General features: G+C 40.7%; 1 protein-coding gene across 2 annotated transcripts in view; it reads left to right on the top strand.

Moving 5' to 3' along the window:
• Positions 1–5,313: 5,313 nt before the first annotated feature.
• PTPRO (protein tyrosine phosphatase receptor type O) overlaps positions 5,314–22,059 on the top strand; it is an 81,697-nt gene continuing 64,951 nt past the window's right edge. For both annotated transcript variants that reach the window (XM_039347606.1, XM_039347605.1), the window contains exons 1-3: positions 5,314–5,331; positions 8,376–8,649; positions 19,495–19,653. In XM_039347606.1, the coding sequence (XP_039203540.1) occupies positions 5,329–5,331; positions 8,376–8,649; positions 19,495–19,653 (436 nt within the window). In that variant the 5' untranslated portion in view covers positions 5,314–5,328. The remainder of the gene's footprint in view (positions 5,332–8,375; positions 8,650–19,494; positions 19,654–22,059) is intronic.

The raw sequence follows: 22,059 nt of genomic DNA, 5'->3' as shown, positions 1-22,059 counted from the left end.
CTTTGAGCAGCAATGTGTGGTCTTAGCTGTTTATTCCTTTTAACTGCCAGTGGGGGTATGAACTGATTGGGTGGGAGCTTGGCTGTGTTCTGATTGGGTGGAGGTGTGTTCTGAATGGTTAGGGGCGTGGCTGTGCTCTGATTGGCTGGGGGGTTGGCTGTGCTCTGATTGGCTGGGGGAGTGTTCTGTTTGGTTGTGCTCAGGTTAGTCTGAGTTGCAGAGGGATTCAAGATTTTGGGCTGCCCTGCCATTCCTTGGCTTCGCGTTCGGGGTCGTGCTTCCTCTTCATGGAGGGTGTCAGTTTGCTTCATGTATGGATTGGGGGGGTTTAAAGTGGCTAATGATGCAGCTGTGGTCTGGCTTCTGGTTTGTGGTCGTGCCTCATAGTCAGTGTGGCTTTGGGTTTGTTTTTTGCGTGGATGTTTGGTGGTGACCTCCTGTGTGGTTTTTGTGAGTGTGGGTCTGGTATCATTTTTTGTGTTAGGGAGTCGTTTGTCATAGAGGGCGGGTTTCCAAATGGCTGGTAGGCGGGAGGTATCATCTCGCTTGTTCATGCTGTGTGGGCGTTTTTCTATCTCGATGGCTTCTCTGATTATTCTGTTATTAAAATGTTCACTTTTGGCAATGGTTCTGGTATTTTTAAAGTCAATTTCATGTCCTGTGGCTTTAAGGTGTTGGACCAGGGAAGATGTTGGTTCCTCTTTTTTGATTGAGTTCTTATGTTCTTCAATGCGTGCACTTATTCTTCTGTTGGTTTGTCCGATGTATGTGGTGGGACAAGTGGTGCATGGGATTTCGTATACTCCTTGATTTTCTAATTCAATTTTATCTTTGGGGTTTCTAAGGATGGTGGATATTTTTCTGTTTGTGCAGAATGCTGTTTTGATGTTGTGTTTATGGAGGATCTTACTGATTCTGTCTGTGATGCCTTTTATGTATGGGAGGATGGCTTTGCCGTTTTCTTGTTCTTTGTCTTGGATTTTAGTGGGGGTTTCTTTTTGGATTAGGTTTGTAATCTTATTTCTATGGAATCCATTGGATGTTAGTACATTGGTGAGAGTGTGTAGTTCGGGCTTTAGGTGTTGTTCGTCAGCTAAGCGTTTTGTTCTGGAGATGAGTGTCTTGGCTACAGAGTTGATCTGTGCTGGGTGGTGGTGTGAGAGAGCGTGCAGATAGCGGTTTGTGTGTGTTTTCTTCTGGTAGATGGTGTGTCCTAGGGAGCCATTGGATTTCTTGTAGACTAAGACATCCAGGAAGGGAAGTTGGTTGTTAGCTTCTGTTTCCATGGTGAACTGTATTTTGGGGTGTAGGCTGTTGAGGTGTGTGAGGAAGTTGTCCAGTTTTTCTTTCCCATGTGGCCAGATTATGAAGGTGTCGTCTACGTATCTGAGCCAGAGTTTGGGTTTGTGATCAGATTTTTCTAGAGCTTGGGTTTCAAAGTGTTCCATGTAGAGGTTGGCAATGACAGGTGAGAAGGGGTGATCCCATGGGTGCTCCTTCTGTTTTGTTTGTATTTTGTCCATTATAGATAAGTATGTGTTGGATAGGCAGTGGTTGGTCAGATCTAAGATGTGACATTGACAAACGACTCCCTAACACAAAAAATGATACCAGACCCACACTCACAAAAACCACACAGGAGGTCACCACCAAACATCCACGCAAAAAACAAACCCAAAGCCACACTGACTATGAGGCACGACCACAAACCAGAAGCCAGACCACAGCTGCATCATTAGCCACTTTAAACCCCCCCAATCCATACATGAAGCAAACTGACACCCTCCATGAAGAGGAAGCACGACCACGAACGCGAAGCCAAGGAATGGCAGGGCAGCCCAAAATCTTGAATCCCTCTGCAACTCAGACTAACCTGAGCACAACCAAACAGAACACTCCCCCAGCCAATCAGAGCACAGCCAATCAGAGCACAGCCAACCCCCCAGCCAATCAGAGCACAGCCAAGCCCCTAACCAATCAAAACACACCTCCACCCAATCAGAACACAGCCAAGCTCCCACCCAATCAGTTCATACCCCCACTGGCAGTTAAAAGGAAGAAACAGCTAAGACCACACATTGCTGCTCGAGGCACGAAGCTGAAAGCACCAGCCTGAAGATGACGAATGGGACTTCGTCGAAACGTCGCCAAGACACTTCCAATTTTACGTGGAGAAAACCCGAACAACCAAAGACCTACATACAAAATACCCGCGAAACCTCAGAAAACAAATATTGAACCTCTACGGGAGGAAATCCACCATCTGACCAGGACCTATGAAAAACGTGAAGTCCAAAGAGCTTCCATTTTATGCGACCTCGCATTCCTACGCAACTGCCGAGATCAAAATCTAATCCCCACATGTTTCCAACTGAAATTCCACTCCAACTCTGCAGCCACCAAACGGATCCTGAAAAGAACAGAATTGGCCCTAATCAGAAATGAACTTCACACAAAAAGATTCCTCCTAGACCGAATTAACAAAGATCTCCTCACACTCCACCTCAAACTCAGCAACAAGATCCACCCCGCACTTTGGGACAAATCCAAACAACTCGCCGTCTGGAGAGCCGAAACACAGACCACCCTCAAGACAGATACACACACCAACAAACTCCAAAGACTACAAGAACGCCAGAAACAAACCCCTCCTCCCTCACAGCCACACATGAAACAAACAGTGCATAACATCTCAGATAGGATCCTCACCAAAGCCGAAACCAATGTCCTTTCCAAAGGATTCAACTTTGCAGTCGCTCCCAAACACATCCCCACTGAAACCATTATATGTGGAGTTGAAACCAGCCTGACTAAAATCAACCCCGACGACGCCAACAGAATCAGACTCGAAATCACCAACATCCTCTGCACCAGCAAGCCACCCAAAAGCAACTTACCCAAAGAGGAACAGACAGCACTACGTATCCTTAAAGAAGACACCAGCATAATAATCCTACCAGCAGACAAGGGCAACGCCACGGTGGTTATGAACACATCTGACTACCAAACCAAATTAACCAACCTACTCCAAGACTCCACATACAAACCCCTAAATACAGATCCCACCACCTACCTGGAAAAAACCACCAGATCCAAAATAAAAGCCTCCCCCATTAGCGAAGAGATCCAGCAAAGAATCATTCCCAGAGAGAAATCATCCAGATGCCCCAAACTCTATGGTCTCCCCAAGATACACAAGGAAGGAACCCCACTCAGACCTATAGTCAGCTCCATAGGCTCACCTCTACAAAACCTAGCCAAATTTCTCGCCAAACAACTACAGCCCTATGCAGAATCCATTACCTCACACGTAAAAAACTCATTCCAGTTTATAGAGATCATAAAGAAACAAAACTTACAGCCCAGCGACCTACTAGTGAGCTTCGATGTCATATCCCTCTTCACACAAGTGCCTATCAAAGAAGCCTTGACAGCTATCCAAAACAAATATAACCCCCCCAAACACATCTTAGATCTGACCAACCACTGCCTATCCAACACATACTTCATCTATAATGGACAAAAATACAAACAAACAGAAGGAGCACCCATGGGATCACCCCTCTAACCTGTCATTGCCAACCTCTACATGGAACACTTTGAAACCCAAGCTCTAGAAAAATCTGATCACAAACCCAAACTCTGGCTCAGATACGTAGACGACACCTTCATAATCTGGCCACATGGGAAAGAAAAACAGTTCACCATGGAAACAGAAACTAACAACCAACTTCCCTTCCTGGATGTCTTAGTCTACAAGAAATCCAATGGCTCCCTAGGACACACCATCTACCAGAAGAAAACACACACAAACCGCTATCTGCACGCTCTCTCACACCACCACCCAGCACAGATCAACTCTGTAGCCAAGACACTCATCTCCAGAACAAAACGCTTAGCTGACGAACAACACCTGAAGCCCGAACTACACACTCTCACCAATGTACTAACATCCAATGGATTCCATAGAAATAAGATTACAAACCTAATCCAAAAAGAAACCCCCACTAACATCCAAGACAAAGAACAAGAAAACGGCAAAGCCCTCCTCCCATACATAAAAGGCACCACAGACAGAATCAGTAAGATCCTCCATAAACACAACATCAAAACAGCATTCTGCACAAACAGAAAAATACCACCATCCTTAGAAACCCCAAAGATAAAATTGAATTAGAAAATCAAGGAGTATACGAAATCCCATGCACCACTTGTCCCATCACATACATCGGACAAACCAACAGAAGAATAAGTGCACGCATTGAAGAACATAAGAACTCAGTCAAAAAAGAGGAACCAACATCTTCCCTGGTCCAACACTTTAAAGCCACAGGACATGAAATTGACTTTAAAAATACCAGAACCATTGCCAAAAGTGAACATTTTAATAACAGTATAATCAGAGAAGCCATCGAGATAGAAAAACGCCCACACAGCATGAACAAGCGAGATGATACCTCCCGCCTACCAGCCATTTGGAAACCCGCCCTTATTGACAAACGACTCCCTAACACAAAAAATGATACCATACCCACACTCACAAAAACCACACAGGATGTCACCACCACACATCCACACAAAAAACAAACCCAAAGCCACACCGATGATGAGGCACGACCACAAACCAGAAGCCAGACCAGAGCTGCATCATTAGCCACTTTAAAGCCCTCCAATCCATACACGAAGCAAACTGACACCCTCCATGAAAATGAGGCACGACCACAAACGCGAAGCCAAAAAATAGCAAGGCAGCCCAAAATCTTAAACCCCTCTGCAACTCAGACTAACCTGAGCACAACCAAACAGAACACTCCCCCAGCCAATCAGAGCACAGCCAACCCCCAGCCAATCAGAGCACAGCCAACCCCCCAGCCAATCAGAGCACAGCCAAGCCCCTAACCAATCAGAACACACCTCCACCAATCAGAACACAGCCAAGCTCCCACCCAATCAGTTCATACCCCCACTGGCAGTTAAAAGGAAGAAACAGCTAAGACCACACATTGCTGCTAGAGGCACGAAGCTGAAAGCACCAGCCTGAAGATGACGAATGGGACTTCGTCGAAACGTCGCCAAGACACTTCCAATTTTACGTGGGAGAAAACCCGAACAACCAAAGACCTACATACAAATACCCGCGAAAACCTCAGAAAACATATATATATATATCATATATACATATGAAAAACAGTGAGCATCTGCTAATGTAACCAGATATTAATGGTTGGTAGGCAACATCAAGATCTCAGCTCTTTTCCATCATAACAAATCGTTCATCCCCAACTATATCCCCTTTGATGATATGAAGTGTCACACAGTGAGTGAAAAATGGTAATTTTATATGTGTTCTTCTTGATTATAAGAATATAATAATATTCCAGTAAGAGCATGTCATCTAAAACATCTTCCCTTGAAACTATATATTTTTCTCTGATGGAGATATAAGCAAATTAAACCAACGACTTCATCATTCAAGTAAAAGTCCTATTACTTTACTAAGGTTGTATAAATTGCATAACAGCCCTAATCAGAAAATTAGGTTTCTAGGAGAGTCTAAGAAATCTGAAAATAATATTCCAGCCCAGCGTGAGACTGACTTTAGTGCTTTTAGCTCTACACTTCTGTGATTCTTGTTACAGTTACCCTCAGTCTCTGCATTGAATATAGGGCAGCATGCCTGCATATAATAAGCAAGGAATGTTTAGTATGTTACCTATTGCAATTCAAAGGCAAACACAATCCTTCTGCTTCCAGGGCCAGCATTATCATATGGAGCACATCCTGCCACAAGCCACAGAAGTAAAGGAATGGGTTGCACTGGTAGAATGTCGGGGGCAAAATTATGTGTGAGCTATGTGATCTTCTTACACACTCCAGATCCAACAGTGGTCTACATCCAGTGGTGGGATTCAGCCAGTTTGCACCACTTCGGCAGAACCGCTGGCTAATTTTTTGTTGCCCAGGCCCAGAATGAACTTCCGGAAGCAGCATCCACACAGAGAACTTGTTTTTTATGTATTTGAATCCCACCGCTGCCCACATCCTTTTGCTTATGCTGAAGACCAAGTCAGTCTCACACTGGGGTAAATGGGAGAATTATATGGCTGTAAGATGAGGACTACCTTCAATATAACTACATTTTATGATTATAAGTATGGGAAGCAGCAATCAGTCCTGGGATCCATGTGATCATGTTACAGGTAGATTTTGGATTACTGCGGAAATAGCAATCTTGCAGATTTCTGCCTATCTGTGAAGTCATAGATGAAATGCAAGGGCTTTGCAGACTGGTGTAACTCTAATGTGATTTACTGTGGTTTTGCAGAGTAGATTTGTGCTCCAGCAAATGCTTTAGTTTTTGTCATGTACAGAGGGATAGAATCAAGATCATGTGAAGTATTAATACCAGTGCTTTTTTTCTAAAAAAAAAAAAAAAAGGTGCCAGAACTCACACACGTCATACAATCTGCCTTGCCTACCCTATAAGCTGCCGGAACTCCGTTCTGGATGTTCCATGAGAAAAAAAGCCCTGATTAATACCACTTTACAATGTGGTATACTGCATCCAGTTTTGATCACCACGATGTAAAAAAGATGTTGAGACTCTAGAAAGAGTACAGAGAAGAGCAACAAAGATGATTAGGGGACTGGAGGCTAAAACATATAAGGAACGGTTGCTGGAATTGGGAATGTCTAGTTTAATGAAGAGAAGGACGAGGGGGGACATGATAGCAGTGTTACAATATCTCAGGGGCTGCCACAAAAATGAGGGAGTCAAGCTATTCTCCAAAGCACCTGAAAGCAGGACAAGAAGCAACGGGTGGAAACTGAGCAAGGAGAGAAGCAACCTAGAACTAAGGAGAAACTTCCTGACAGTTAGAACAATTAACCAGTGGAACAACCTGCCTCCAGGAGCGGTGAATGCTCCAACACTGGAATTTTTAAAGAAGAAACTGGACAGCCATTTGTCCAAAATGGTATGGAGTTACCTGCCTGCCTTGATGACCTCCAAGGTCCCTTCCAACTTTATTATTATTATTATCATAAATTTCATGGTCCATTTGGGTGGAGATAGTTCTTGTTTTTGAAAGTATATTGGATAGCTGGGTATTAGATTTTTTTTTCTCTTCATAAGAAAAATCCTAAAGTGCTCACAGGAGGAAGTGCAGGTAGTCTTCAAATTACAACCTCAGCTGAACTCAAAATTTCTGTTGCTAAGTGAGACGGTTGTTAAGTGAGTATTGGCCTGTTTTATGACCTTTCTTGCCACAGCGGTTAAGTGAACCACTGCAGTTGTTAAGTTGGTAACACGGTTGTTATGTGAATCTGACTTCCCCATTGAGTTTGCTTGTCAGAAGATCACAAAAAGACACCGCAACCGTCATAAATATGAACCAGTTGCCCAGCATCACAATTTTGATCACATGATGGTGGGGATGCTGCAATGGTCATAAGTGTGAAAAATGGTCATAAGTCACTTTTTTCAATGTTGTTGTAACATAGAATAGAACAGAATAGAATAGAATAGAATAGAGCAGAGCAGAGCTGGAAGGGACCTTGGAGGTCTTCTAGTCCAGCCCCCTGCTCAAGCAGGAGGACCTACCATCTCAGACAGGTGATTGTCTAGCCTCTTCTTAAAAATCTCCAGTGATAGAGCACCCACGATTTCTGGTGGCAAGCTGTTCCACTGGTTGATTGTCCTCACTGTCAGGAGGTTTCTCCTTAATTCCAGGTTGCTTCTCTCTTTGATCAGCTTCCATCCATTGTTTCTTGTCCTTCCCTCTGGTGCTCTGGTGAACAACATGACCACCTCTTCTTTGTGGCAGCTCCTCAGTTAATGGAATACTGCTATCATGTCTTCCCTATTTCAGCTAGTCTAAAGAAAAGAAGAAATAGGAGAGACATGATGAATTGTTGTAAGTCAAGGACTATTGGTAGTGCAAAGGACAAGCAAACTCTGCCCCAACATGAGCTACAGTGTGGTGGGTGAAAGCATCACATTCCAGAGTGACTGGAAGTTGGGCGTCATTATTAATTTGAAAAAGAAATAAAGAAAAAAACCTCAATGCTCAGAGCATTTTATACATTTTGAGAGCTGGGTATTAATCTTCTGAGAAAAGACAAACACCAGCTGGATTTCAGTCCTTATAGTATTTATCCTGTTGTGACAAATTCAGCTCTCCCCCAGCAGAATTCATGGTGACATTCTTTTACATTCCAATCTGATTTTCTTTTACAAAAAATTCTCCCAGTTCCTCATTAGCTCAAAGTCTTCAGAAACACAATCCAGACTTCTAAATGCTTAATAGTGAACATCGTGACAGCCTGTTCAGGATCCTCATTAATACCATTTCCTTTTGCTTCTTGATCCCCAGAATGTGGCACCTCTCCAAGTGGTTGTGCAAGATGACAACTGCATAGTTATTTCCCTGGAAGCAGCTGACGTGATGAGCTCATCCTCGGTGTATGTTGTGAAGATCACTGGTGAATCCAAGAACTATTTTTTCCAGTTTGATGAATTCAACAGCACTTTACCTGCTCCTGTGGTTTTTAATGCCACCTACCATGGTCTTTATTACATAGTGACCCTGATGGTGGTGAATGCAAATGTTATTTCCAAGCCGGCTAGATCACTAACTGTGTTAACTAGTAAGTATGTTTTTAAAACATTGTTGATTTGATCTGTTTGAAACTTAGATGTGCTATCTTTCTGCCATATGGATGCCATATCTTTCTCAGATGAGAAACAATTTAGTAAGTCCACTGGATCTTCCCACTGTGGCTAGTGATAGTTCTAAAATAATAAACATTTTTGCCAATAAATCAAACATTTCCTAAATTGTCAGTCTTGCCTTACTTGTAACTCAGTCACCCTGGCTTCTTTTTAATCATCACCATGGTCATTTAAAACAAAAATCTTAGATTTCAAACTGGTGAAATTTCAAAATTTCTATTTTACTCATTTTAGTTTTTTTTATCCTGCCTTTATTATTTTTCTAAATAACACAAGGTGGTGAATACCTTTAATACGTTGTCCTCCTCCTATTTTCCCTACAACAAAAACCCCGTGAGATAATTTAGGCTGAGGGAGAGTTATTAGGCCCAAAGTCAGTCAGCCAGCTTTCATACCTAAATTGGGACAAATGGGTTCATTAACCAGTAGACCAACTGGCTAACTTCCGTTTCAATGCTTTATATTTCTTTCCCCCAAAGTTTCTTTCTAGAGAGCAAAGATTTGGTTGAATATAACTGAGAGACCTCCAAACTGTCCCTCTTGTTTAAAGATGTTGTTACCTGCCTATCCAGATTAGAATCATGGCAGAGAGAGAACAAGAGCACTTAAGCTTTCCCTCCCACAGTGGATCAAAGTATTTCACCCATGGTGCAAACATCTGTTGGGATGCAATGCAATAAAGCCTCAGCTGCCTCATCCTCATTTGCAAAATAACTGCTGTTCGTTAAATAAAAACATACATTCAAGAGCCAGTTATTTTGCTAAAAGCATGTATAGATTGGCCCAGCAAGGCTAAGCAAGTCATGTATCTTAGCTCAAAAGTTGGGACTAGGCAAAAGAAAGCAAGAAAAGACAAAGGACAAGCACAAATAAAGAAACTAGCCTTGCTAGTGTTCATAAACATTCCCTGTTTAAATGCTGCATTTTTATAACTGCTGAAATTTTTAGTTATCTTTGTTGCCATGACAACCCTGGCAGCAATTAGAGAAAAATAACTACTGTTTTCCTTGTTCTGTGTCAAATGGCTCCCTGTTTGTTAAAGCTCATTGGGATATTGCATTGAGCCCATACGAGAGCATATTAATAAGGTCCATGCCTAACTGGGCTGCACCTGGACCCTAATGCCTGGCACATCACATGGATCCAGACAGACATTGCTTTCCAGCCCCATCCACCAGCCATCATTAGAGTCTGCTATGGGAGGGATCCTATGAAGGCACCAACAGCAATGCACAGTGATATAAAGCAATTGGTCCCTAAGCAGCCCTTTGCCATTTCACAGCAGTTTCTATTGATGCTTGCAAGGCTACATATCAGAATTATCTCCCTTTTTTGGGGTGTGTGGGAAGTGTGCTGACAATTACAGAACATATGAGAACAATGGTTTGAGTGTAGCCTTGAAACCCAAGTCTCCTGTTAGAGATTTCACGCACAGCATCCAACAGATGTCATCTCTACCATCCGTTGTTAGTTTTATAGATCTAGTTTTGCTTCTCTTCCCCCCCCCCAAGTATTAGATAGATAGATAGATAGACCTTTTTAATGCCGCGACCCCCAACCAGTTGTAAGTCAAGGACTACTCAACCGGTCGTAAGTCAAGGACTACTCAACTGGTGCAGCACCATTTGCAGAATGGGACTTTTGGAGGGCTCAGCAGGGCAGAGACAGCCTGGACAATTCCTATTGGCTTTTGAAAGCCAATAGAATTAGACTCTATTCAAGAGGATCTATTCTATTGGCTTTCAAAAGCCAATAGAATAAAAGGGAGTAGCACAGCTAAGGAAAAGGGGGAAAAATGGCGGACTGCGTTGTTTGGCAACCCCCGTGAAATGGTCGTTCGACCCCAAATGGGGTCCCGACCCACAGGTTGAGAACCACTGATATAGTGTGTTGTGTGTGTGTGTGTGTGTGTGTGTGTGTGTGTGCGTGAGAGAGAGAGAGAGAGAGAGAGAGAGAGAGAGAGAGAGAGAGAGAGATATCTGGTTCCATAGGAGGCTGCCTAATTCTGAATCAGAACAGTGATCTTTTAATCTGATACAATCCACCTGCTATTTCTATTTTTATCTACTAATCTGTGTTCAGCTTGAAGGGAAATTATTTAATCCTCATGGGTAACCTGTGAACTTCATATGTATGGTGATGATGTGGACAAGGAATGTCTGTGAATGTCCTGTCTTTCATCGTACAAGCCTTTTTTTCTATAGTAGTTTATAGCTTCCCTGGCTTCCCATGTTTATAATCAACCCAGGGAAGACATCTGGAGGGGGTTCCTCTAAAAAGCATCCTTGAGAAATTGATTCAGAAGGTCTCCTTCCCTTCCTCATGTCAAAAAAGTTGGAAAAGTCGTCTACTAACTTTCTGGTCCCTGTGAGGAATTTTGAAAGGCCATTTGGACCCAGTTCTAATCAAACCAAATGTTGCTCCTTAAGCAATCTTCCCATTTTACAAAAATATTTCTCGACAAAGAAATTCAGTACCTTATACACAACTTCAGGTGCAAGCTTTAAATGCTTATAAATCTTTTCTACTGCAACATTGTACTTCCTTTGTTCCAAATAATAGATAAACCTATCTCCATACAGCATTTAAAGCATGTTGTATAACAGTGGTTCTCAACCTTTTTAATGCCGCGACCCCCAACCAGTCGTAAGTCGAGGACTACTCAACTGGTGCAGCACCGTTTGCAGAATGGGACTTTTGACGGGCTCAGCAGGGCAGAGACAGCCTGGACAATTCCTATTGGCTTTTGAAAGCCAATAGAATTAGACTCTATTCAAGAGAGTCTATTCTATTGGCTTTCAAAAGCCAATAGAATAAAAGGGAGTAGCACAGCTAAGGAAAAGGGGAAAAAATGGCAGACTGCGTTGTTTGGCGACCCCCGTGAAATGGTCGTTCGACCCCAAATGCGGTCCCAACCCACAGGTTGAGAACCACTGTTGTATAGCTTAAGTATGGCCTCTACCTTGCAAATGTCCCCATTAGTCAACCTCATAAGGCAGGAGTCTTCAAACTCCTTTTATGACTGGTGGACTTCAACTCCCAGAAGAATAGCTGAGGAATTCTGGGAGTTGAAGTCCACAAGTCATAAAAGGGCCAAGTTTGAAGACCCCTGTCCTAAGGTCTCCTTGTATGAGACAGGCTATAATGTCAGCATTTAAGAATTTAAAGGTTAATATCAAAGGGCACACTATTTTGAGGATAGGAAAGAAGAAAAGAAGAGCACTCAAAGAACGAGGGATCTTTGAAAAAACAGATGAGAGCTTCCCCTGCTTTCTATTTCTTACTTAATATAAAAACATACAGTTTCTCTTCAGGTTACTAAAGAGCACCATTTGTTCCTTTTTTGATGGCAGAAATTATAAAGAGTGAAAAAGTTCACCTGAGATATGTTTAAGTCATTATGAGATTTTACTGAGATTTTATTTCTATTTCAAAACTGCTGTTCTCGATGGGCAAGTTACTCAAAGAAGTAGCATTGAAAGCAGTAAGATAATTAGCTATTATGTCCAACACAAACAAATCCCATTAATTTCAATGGACTTATTTATGATTCTTTTAACCTAAATACTATTTTTCATGATTTCTACAAGAAAGTTGTTTAGAAAGACAATAGAGATACTCATTAAAAAATTATTCAGTTGCAGTATTTTTTGTATACTAAGAAAGTATTTTTCATATTCTGAACAATGTAATATGTGTTGGAATGTTTTGGGCAGACAGTTTAAATAAAGGAGCTGCAGTTTCTCTTCTCTAAACTTTAATGAAAGGGAGAGCTACATTTCCCTCCAATTTCGAAATATAAGAGATTCCAAACATTTATTCTAGCCCAGCTTAACCGCCTTTAGTTAGACAATTATGCTATATACAGTAATTTGAAAAAGAATAATAACCAGTTTTAAAAAGGTAATACAGACTTCCAAGTAATTGTTCCAGGTAATTCTTGTCTTTCATGTTAAAGAAAGGTGCCTGTAAAGCTTTGAACCCTCCAAATACTGTTACCAGAACATCAAATACAGAAAGTCCTCGAGTTACATCCAAAATGGAGCTTGCCCATTATGGTTGGAAACCACTGATGGGATTCAGCCGGTTCACACCACTTCGGCAGAACCGGTAGTTAATTTTTTGTTGCCCAGGCCCAGAATGGACTTCCGGAAGCAGCATCCACACAGAGAACCGGTTGTTCACATATTTGAACCCCCCCACTGTTGTAAACCATGACAGTCATAAACCAGGTTACCCACATGACAAATCTGATTTTCTGACTTTTTTTGCAGAGGTCATTAAGCAAATCCCAAAGTTGTTAAGCAAACCAATCTTGCTATGGGGCTGGTTTTGCTGAAAACCAGAAGTGAATGCTATGGGAGGCCATCAGAAATTCAAATCCAAGTCATAAGTAACCCCTATGTAGGTCCATTCTAGTTTGGAATGGTCATAAGGCGAGGGCCACTTTTACAAGGAAGGATGATCTTTAATGAAAAGAAAGACTAGGGGGTGACATGATAGCAGCGTTCCAATATCTCAGGGGTTTCCATAAAGAAGAAGGGGTCAACCTGTTCTCCAAAGCACCTGAAGACAGGACAAGAAGCAATGGGTGGAAACTAATCCAGGAGAGATCCAGGCTAGAACTAAGGAGGAATTTCCTGACAGTTAGAATAATTAATCAGCGGAACAGCTTGCCTCCAGAAGTTGTGGGTGTTTCAATGCTGGAGGTTTTTAAGACGAGATTGGACAACCATTTGTCTGAAGTGGTAAAGGGTTTCCTGTTTGAGCAGAGGGCTGGACTAGAAGACATCCAAGGTCATTATAATTATGATAATTAAGCCCTGAGCTCTCTATTTAGCACAAGGATCTCTAAGACCTGTAGATTTTTTATGATTGTAAGCCAGTCAGAGTTATGTAAGATGGGCAGCCAATAAATTTTACAATCAAACAAATAGACTAGATAGAGAGTGATTTCCAGAGACTCGGTTTGTAGAGTATGTTTGGAAAGGAAATGAGCTGACTTTCCTGCAAAAGAATCACTTAGGGCAGGTCTTCTCCTGACCACCTTGATGTACTGGGTTTCTTTGTGTCAACATGGTGTGTAAGCTTAGAGGATAAAACTACCCATGGAATCACTAAAATAGGCAGTTTGGGGAGATAGGATCCTAGGCAGTTCTTGATTTGATTTCAGGCTTTCATCGTAATTTCTAACTCCTTATCTGAGAAATGGGTTCAGGATTCTAATAAGATTTATTTCCTGGAGAAAGACAAGCATATAGGAGGAAGAAGAAAAAAAAAACAGCAAAGAGGAAATGGTATTCTTAACCAGTTGGGGTTTTGCTTGCTTAAGAATCCTTGCTTCAGCCTCTCTTCCCATCTTTAAGGTAAAGTGGCCTTACAAGAGAAGAAATAACAGAATAACAGAGTTGGAAGGGACCTTGGAGGTCCTATAGTCTAACCCCCTGCTCAGGCAGGAAACCCTATACCATTTCAGACAAATGGTTGTTCAGTTTCTTCTTAAAAACTTCCAGTGTTGAAGCATTCACAACTTCTGGAGACAGGTGTTCCACTGATTAATTGTTCTTACTGTCAGGAAGTTTCTCCTTAGTTCTAGGTTGCTTCTTTCTTTGGTTAGTTTCCATCTGTTGCTTCTTGTCCTGCCTTCAGGTGCTTTGGAGAATAGGTTGGCATCCTCTTCTTTGTGGCAGCTCCTTACATACTGGAACATGGCTATCATGTTACCCCAATCATTCTGTTCACTGAATTAGACATACTCAACTCCAGAAACCATTCTTTATATGTTTTAGCTTCCAATCTTCTAATTATTTTTCTTGCTCTTCTCTGCACTCTTTCTAGAGTCTCAACATCCTTTATACATTACATTTTCCATCTATTCTTCCTTCTGAACCTCTTCCTTTGACTCATCTTGATTTGCTGGCTTTCAGAAGGAAAATGGCAGGAAAGAGACAATTTACAAGGCCTTTCGCTGAATCTAATTATCAGCTAATCGGATCAAGAGGACTGAAATAAATTTGTAATAAAAATGAATACAGCATCTCTTCCTTATTCAATTTCCTCTAGGAAGAAATAACAAGCTAATGTAATCACTTAGTCTATAAAGTTGCCATAATTAGAAAATTGAGATTATTATAGAGTAGCTTGCAAAAGCTGTACAAGGCAGAAAGTAATGGAAGATTGCTTGGCTAGTAGTGTGTGATAAGCAGCATTTCTCTGGAATCTCAAGGCTGTCTTGTAAGGGCTTTAATCAGGAATTCTTTTATACCTAGCCCTGGAGAAATTGTCTGAAGATTGCATCCTATAACCTTGCATCCTAGATCTTACATTGCATTACTTTTATACCCTATCTTGGCTCTAGGGAAGCTTATTCTCCTCCTTTTTTTCCAAGAAATTTTATTAAAAAGTATAATTATGAGAGTAAAAACTATTATAAACTAAAATAAAATGTCTGCATGAAGAAGTGACTCTCAGCCTTCATCACAAGTATAAACAATTTTAGTAACATTTCACCTCCTCTTACATTATCCAAAATATCTGTTCTTCCCATAACCTCTTTTCTATAAACAAATCCATGGTCACTTCAGTCCTGGCATCAGCAAAAGTCCATTAAAGGTTACCAGAAATAACCTATTTTAACCTTGATCAAATAAACCAACTTTATATTCCTTATTTTTAACTTCTAAAAATCTTAATCTTTAGTCCATTTAAATAATGTCATAGAACTTGATTTATTTTTATTCCTTCTGTCATGGTTCCGACTAATGTAACACTTCAAAGAAATTCCAGGCATGTTTATCCTAAAACCTTTATTACCAGTGTTACAAATTGACGGCACATCATGGAGGTTTATGCCAAAATCTGAATTCCTCTTGCTGGCATCTAACTTTTCTTGCTAAACCCCTCCCTTATCTTGCAGTCACAAGTCACATCTTCCAATTAGCCCAGAGGGCAGAGATTCACTTCCATTCCTTTTCCCTGGCTTTTGTTATTTCCCCTCCCTTTTCTCTGTCATCTGAATTAACTCTAAAAATACCAGACAGTTCTGCATATTTTGTCAAAGCAAGAATATTCAATATTAGCAGCGTTGACACCTTCTTTGTCTCACAAGATTCTTTAAAGCTTTTACAAGTCTTTTTTGTAAGTACAATATACAAAAATTATCCAGGCTCTTGGTTTATTGTTTGTATGTCCCTTTTAATTATTAAAATTTCAGTATGTCTACTGTAACATCTTTTTCCATGACATTTGTGTAGCCTGTCATTTATATGTCCACTTTCAACTCAGCCTGTCTTTCAGGTAAAACTTGTTCCTTTTCAATAACATATTTTAGACATAGTCTATCCATAGACAGATACCATTATTGTCATAATTTTTTGAATGTGCCCTTTAATATTTCTAGTCTTAGTATATTTTGCAAGATTTTGTAACTGTCAAATTTATGTGTTCATCTCCTTTTTTTTAAATTCCCTCTAGTGTCCAATTTTTTAAATCTTAGTTTTTATATAAAAAATCAAAATAAAAGCATTTTCCCATAAGAAGGCTTCTTTATAATCAATTCCAAAACCTTTCTTCAAATTTATCTGGACCCTTAGTCCTTTGTATCTTTTTAAAATCAAAAGTTTTAACCAACTTTTTTGCTCTTTATTTTTTAAAAAATTAATTTCTTAAGCTTGTAATTAAACATTATTTTCAATACAGATTGAAGACTCACCCAATGTTTTTAGACTTGCTGATCGAAAGATTTCTAATAGCAGAAAAGTAGTTCTTAATTAATCTCTGAATGTGATTAGAAAAGGAAATATGAGAATTTAGTGTCCTTTCAAAAGCATCAACTAAAAACTAGTTTTGAGCAAGATGATTATTCCTTTGTCTTCCAGTGCTCAAACCCACATAAAGAGCAACTATCTAGAACACTTGTGGGTGATTTCTGGTTCTTTCTTTTATCCCAGACAGGTTCAAAGAGCAGATCTTTCCAGCTTTTCATTCTTTGCGGTAGACCAGGGGTGTCAAACTCAATTTCATTGAGGGCCGCATCAGCACTGCGGTTGCCCTCGGGGGGGGGCGGGTGGGTGTGGCCAGGGTGGGTGTGGCCTACTGGGTGGGCGTGGATGGAGTGGTGTAGCCTACTGGGTGGGCATGGCCAGCTCTACATCGTTCGCGTCAAGGGTGCCTGTGGGGGCCTGGGCAGGAGTGGGACAGAGCTGAGGGTCTCTGGCAGAAGGGGATGGGACCGGGGCAAGCACCAAGGCATGGTCCATTTCTTCATTCCTCACAAAGGGTGACACCTCCCCAGCATGCACCCAGGGGGCGGGGCCAACACGGCAGGGGCTGGTTCCTCGCTGTTTCTAGATGGCCTTGTGGAGCTAAGACTGAATGGGTTTTAGCATAGCTGGCCACCACAAAATTGTACATTGGCTGCTGGCCAGCCTGGGCCAGGGCCAAGGCAGTGGGGGCCGTTCCCTCACTGTTTCCAGGATGGCTTCAGGGGCTACATGAAACCACTTCATGGGCCACATCCGGCCCCCGGACCTTGTGTTTGACATGTCTGTGGTATTCATTTATTCTATTTTTTGCAGAACCTTCTTCAGCCCATATTTTTCTCCTCAGGAATACTGATTCATCTTTACTCCTCAGAAAACACTGTAACATAGGGTTGGATTTAGTGGGAGTGTCTGGCCAAAGATTACGGAAGGTTTGTAGCAAATACGATCATAAGCAAACGTTCCTCAACTGAACATTTTCCAAATGTATTGGGTTTGCAACTTCCAGGATTCTCACCCAGTATAATCCTCAGAGTTACAATCATAACCATCTGGAGGGTGTCAGTCTGGGAACTGCTGTTTCAATTGGTGCACTACTTAACTATTGATTGATTGCGTTGATATCTCATCTTTTCTCTAAGAGCTCAAGATGGCCCTTTTATTGGGTGTAAAGCTATAATAATCCAATCAGGCATGCTGGGCTGAGAGAGAATGTTTAGCTCAAAAGGATTCAAACCATATTATAGCTAAGTACAATCTACATACATCTTCTCTGAACACTGCAGGTAGATATATATGGATGTGTTTTGAGAGAAAAACACAGTATGTGGCTAATGCAACCATCATGACAGAACGGCTGGAAAATTTATATTCAGTCACAGCGACTAAGCTTGCTTTAAACATACAAATCTGCACAAAATATTGAAGAGTTGTTTAAGATCTAGTTGACTTCTAATTCTTTGACCTAATTGTTATCTCTGCCATTACTCTAGTCCTGTTGAATATTCTCCCAGGCCCCCATCCTACTTGCCTTCTGGAAAGGAATGAAAATATGGCCCCTGCAAGCTTGTGTGGGGAGCCCAAAGGGGCACACAATTGTGGGGCTGCTTGGTAAAGCTCTCCCTTCAACTTTCAATTAATTTTTTAACCGTGTTTTATTCGTTCTTGCCTCTTTTACGTTTTTAACTTTTATATATTATTTTTATATTTTAATATCATATTGTATACCTCCCAGGATCTGTCTCTGAGGAAGATGGGTAATTTAAAAATGTGATTAAAAAAATAAAAATAATTAATACCCATTAGAAGGCAACCTAAACAGAAATCCATTCAGGATACTGTTCATTTGCAAGCTCATTTTATTCTCTAGGAGCAAATTTGCAATGTGAGATCTCTTCCCCACTACATCACTCCAACTTCCCGGCCTGTTCTGCAAAATGTGGTGAACATCAGGAAGAAATAACTCTGAAGCAGAATTTCTGGAGAAATGAGAAAAAATTCAATGTGCTGCCCCTTCTGTTGTTGCTGTTATTTTAAACCAAAATCAAGCTGGCATGTTCATTTATAAACACCATCTTTCTGGTTATGGTGTTCTTCTATGGGTATAGGATAGTATTTTAAAAGAAGAGAAGAGGCAAGAAAAAAACCCAGTTATTTTCTTAACTTTCCATAACACATCTAGGTAGATAATAATGTGTAAAAACGCAGTCCAGATATGGAATAAAATAGCATTAGAAAAACCTATGAAGGAAACTCAAATAAATCCATTACAACAAATTCAACCACATCGACGCAAGCTTCTACTAATTCCCTCTAAGCCTAGGAACACTTCCATGTTTTCAAAGCTTTTTGAAAAGTGAGCTACTTCAGAGCCAATAAGATCTTGGGGGAAATCCAAAGATGCAAAATGACATTCTTTAATTGATAGGACCCATCATTGTTAGTTATTTATTGCAAGAATAAGTCCTGACAGGTGCAAGCAACCAGAATCACTCATGGATTGGCCCAAGTAGACATTTTATTGTTGATCACTGTCAGGTGCAAAAGACCAGGGCCACAGGTTAAGTTCTAATTAAACTGATTTATTGCTCATGCCTCTGTACAGGAGTCTAATCAACTAAAACTTAGCACTATTTTGGTACTAGATAAGGCTTAAGAGGGGTTGGGCTTAGACTGTGGCAATGTAGAGACTCTAGGCTAATGACTTGCTTGACTCCCCCTTAGGTCCTGTCACTCCTTCTCCTACAATCCCTACATTATAAAAATCTCACCGGATGGTCTTTCTTCCCTTGAGAAATGTCAGATTTAGGTTTAAGGGATTGATCTTCCCCAAAGAGATTCTAAACTGGAATGTCTGTTTATTCCACCTAGAGGGGGCCCCCTCCCCTTCAGCTGGTGGTGCCAGTCTCAAAACATTGTAAAGATGGCACTGGATTTCAATACATTTTTCTGGATGTCTCAACTGACTCTTTTTCTTTTCATTTTATCTCTCTTTCAAAGAACCTCTACCTGTAACCAGCGTTTCCATCTACGATTATAAACCATCACCTGAAACAGAAGTATTGTTTGAAATCCAATATCCAGAGAAGTATAATGTTTTCACTCGGGTGAATATAAGTTACTGGGAAGGAAGAGAGTATCGGACCATGTTATATAAAGGTGGGTGGAAAGTACAACTTAAAATCAAGACAAATTATATGCCAGAGCAATTGAGGATGAGTGTGTGTTGTTGTGGATATGTTTGAGCAATCCTTTCATTTACATTTATTGATTGGGTTTTTAAAACCATCTTTGAGAGCACAAATTATTTGAGGGAGGAATTCTTTGACAAGGTATAAAATCCTCAAATCCCAAATCAGACAGTAGGTAGTCCTCAACCTATGACTGTAATTGGGCCCAGAATTATGGTTGAAAGTCATGACAGTTGTTAAGGACGACTGTGATCAATTTTACAACTTGTAAAAGCAAACACAGTGGTCTTTAAGTAAATCCACTGTCCGCAATGGGAGTTTTTGCTGGAAACCAGAAACGCCAGTTTCTAGCAAAAAATGTTCTGAGTTGTGGTCATGTGACTGGGATGTTGCAAATGGCCATAAATGTGAGCTTGTTGCTGAGTGCCCAAATTCACAAGACTGTGGGGGGAGGGGAGCCCAGTTATCGGAACTTCAAATCCAGGGTGGTAAGTATCCCTGGAGAAATCCATTGTAATTTCAACTGGGTGCTAAGTGACCAGTCGTAAGTCAAGGCTACCTACATTAGAAATAAGCAGTAACAATTTTGCAGTTACAGCAAGTTTCTAGAATGAGGAATGAAATAAAAACAATCTTGAGAATTATCTTTCAAAAGCAATGTTGGGAGCATCAGTATTTTTCTATAAATGGAATTATACAAGGAAACATTCCCTCCCCAAGACAGCAGGTGGGACTGGGAATTTTTTTAAAAGAATCTGCAACAATGTAAAGCAGACCGCATATGTATTTGGACAAGAGAACTTTATGGTTCAAAGTGGACTTAAAGGAGACAATGATTTGGAATACTTGGAATACTGCATCCAGTTTTGGTCACCACGATGTAAAAAAGATGTTGAGACTCTAGAAAGAGTACAGAGAAGAGCAACAAAGATGATTAGGGGACTGGAGGCTAAAACATATGAGGAACGGTTGCTGGAATTGGGTATGTCTAGTTTAACGAAGAGAAGGACGAGGGAGGACATGATAGCAGTGTTACAATATCTCAGGGGCTGCCCCAAAGAAGAGGGAGTCAAGCTATTTTCCAAGGTGCCTGAAGGCAGGACAAGAAGCAACGGATGGAAACTGAGCAAGGAGAGAAGCAACCTAGAACTAAGGAGAAACTTCCTGACAGAACAATTAACCAATGGAACAACCTGCTTCCAGAAGCAGTGAATGCTCCAACACTGGAAGTTTTTAAGAAGAGACTGGACAGCCATTTGTCTGAAATGGTATAGGGTTTCCTGCCGGAGCAGGGGGTTGGACTAGATGACCTCCAAGTTCCCTTCCAACTTTATTAGTATTATTATTAGTAGTAGTATTCATGTATGAATGTATGCACACATCTACATTAAGTAGATAAAAGAGCTACTGTTGTAAGTTCTCATTTTCCTTGCATTAACTCTTTCCGCCATTTTAAAATATTAAATTTTGAACATTTAATATTTTAATGTAATCTTGACATGTAACATACTGACATTGTGTAGCATTTTGTGAGAATGACTGTCATTGATTACTGTACTCAGGGGGCCAACTTTTCCCCTCTTTCTGCCCCATATCTGTCAGGATGCCTTGCAAAAATTGTTCCTGGGACAGGGGATATCTATTTGTTATTTGTTAATATGTTAATTTCGTAGATCCAGACTTCCCTTTCTATTACCTTCCCTGCAGCTGAACCTTGTGAGTTATGAAGAACCATCATAGAGGAACTGGCTCAAAGTTACCCTACTGAGGGTGGATTTGAACTTGGGTCTTCTAGTCCACATTCAGCCTCTTTACCACTGTACCATACTGTCAGCTTAAAAACTTGGCTTTAAAAATTTGGCTGCATTCCAAGCTCTTAGGGGCACTAAATGAATTAAGGTTCCTTGGTTTTATTGTTAACTGGTTGACTATTTTGGCTGTTGTGTATATTTATTTTGGAAGTTTTATTTTTTTTAAAAAAATTAGGTCATTTTTATAGTTTTGGAACTGTAAACTGCCATTGATTGAGATGGGCAGCTATAAAAATTGAATGAGTGAGTGAATGAATGAATGCATGTATGCTTATATACATACACATACATACATACATACATACATACATACATACATACATACATACTTCTTTTGATTGATTTGCAACCAGTTAGCCAATTATTCCTGACTCCCAGTTATTAATAATAACATTTAAGAGGCTTGAAGGACTGAACTAGGAATGAACACTTATGTGAAAAGACTGAATTTTCCCATTGGGAATATTGTTGGAATTTTCTGTTCTGTAATTTGAAATGTTTTGGCTTGTTTTCAAGGTTTTAAACAAAAAAGAAATTAGACCCCGAAGCATAAGGTTTATCTC

The sequence above is a fragment of the Crotalus tigris genome, unplaced genomic scaffold (assembly GCF_016545835.1).
Source record: "Crotalus tigris isolate CLP2741 ecotype Arizona unplaced genomic scaffold, ASM1654583v1 scf7180000018092.420879, whole genome shotgun sequence".
Taxonomy (NCBI): Eukaryota; Metazoa; Chordata; class Lepidosauria; order Squamata; family Viperidae; genus Crotalus; species Crotalus tigris.
This window is presented reverse-complemented; position numbering and strand designations above follow the sequence as displayed.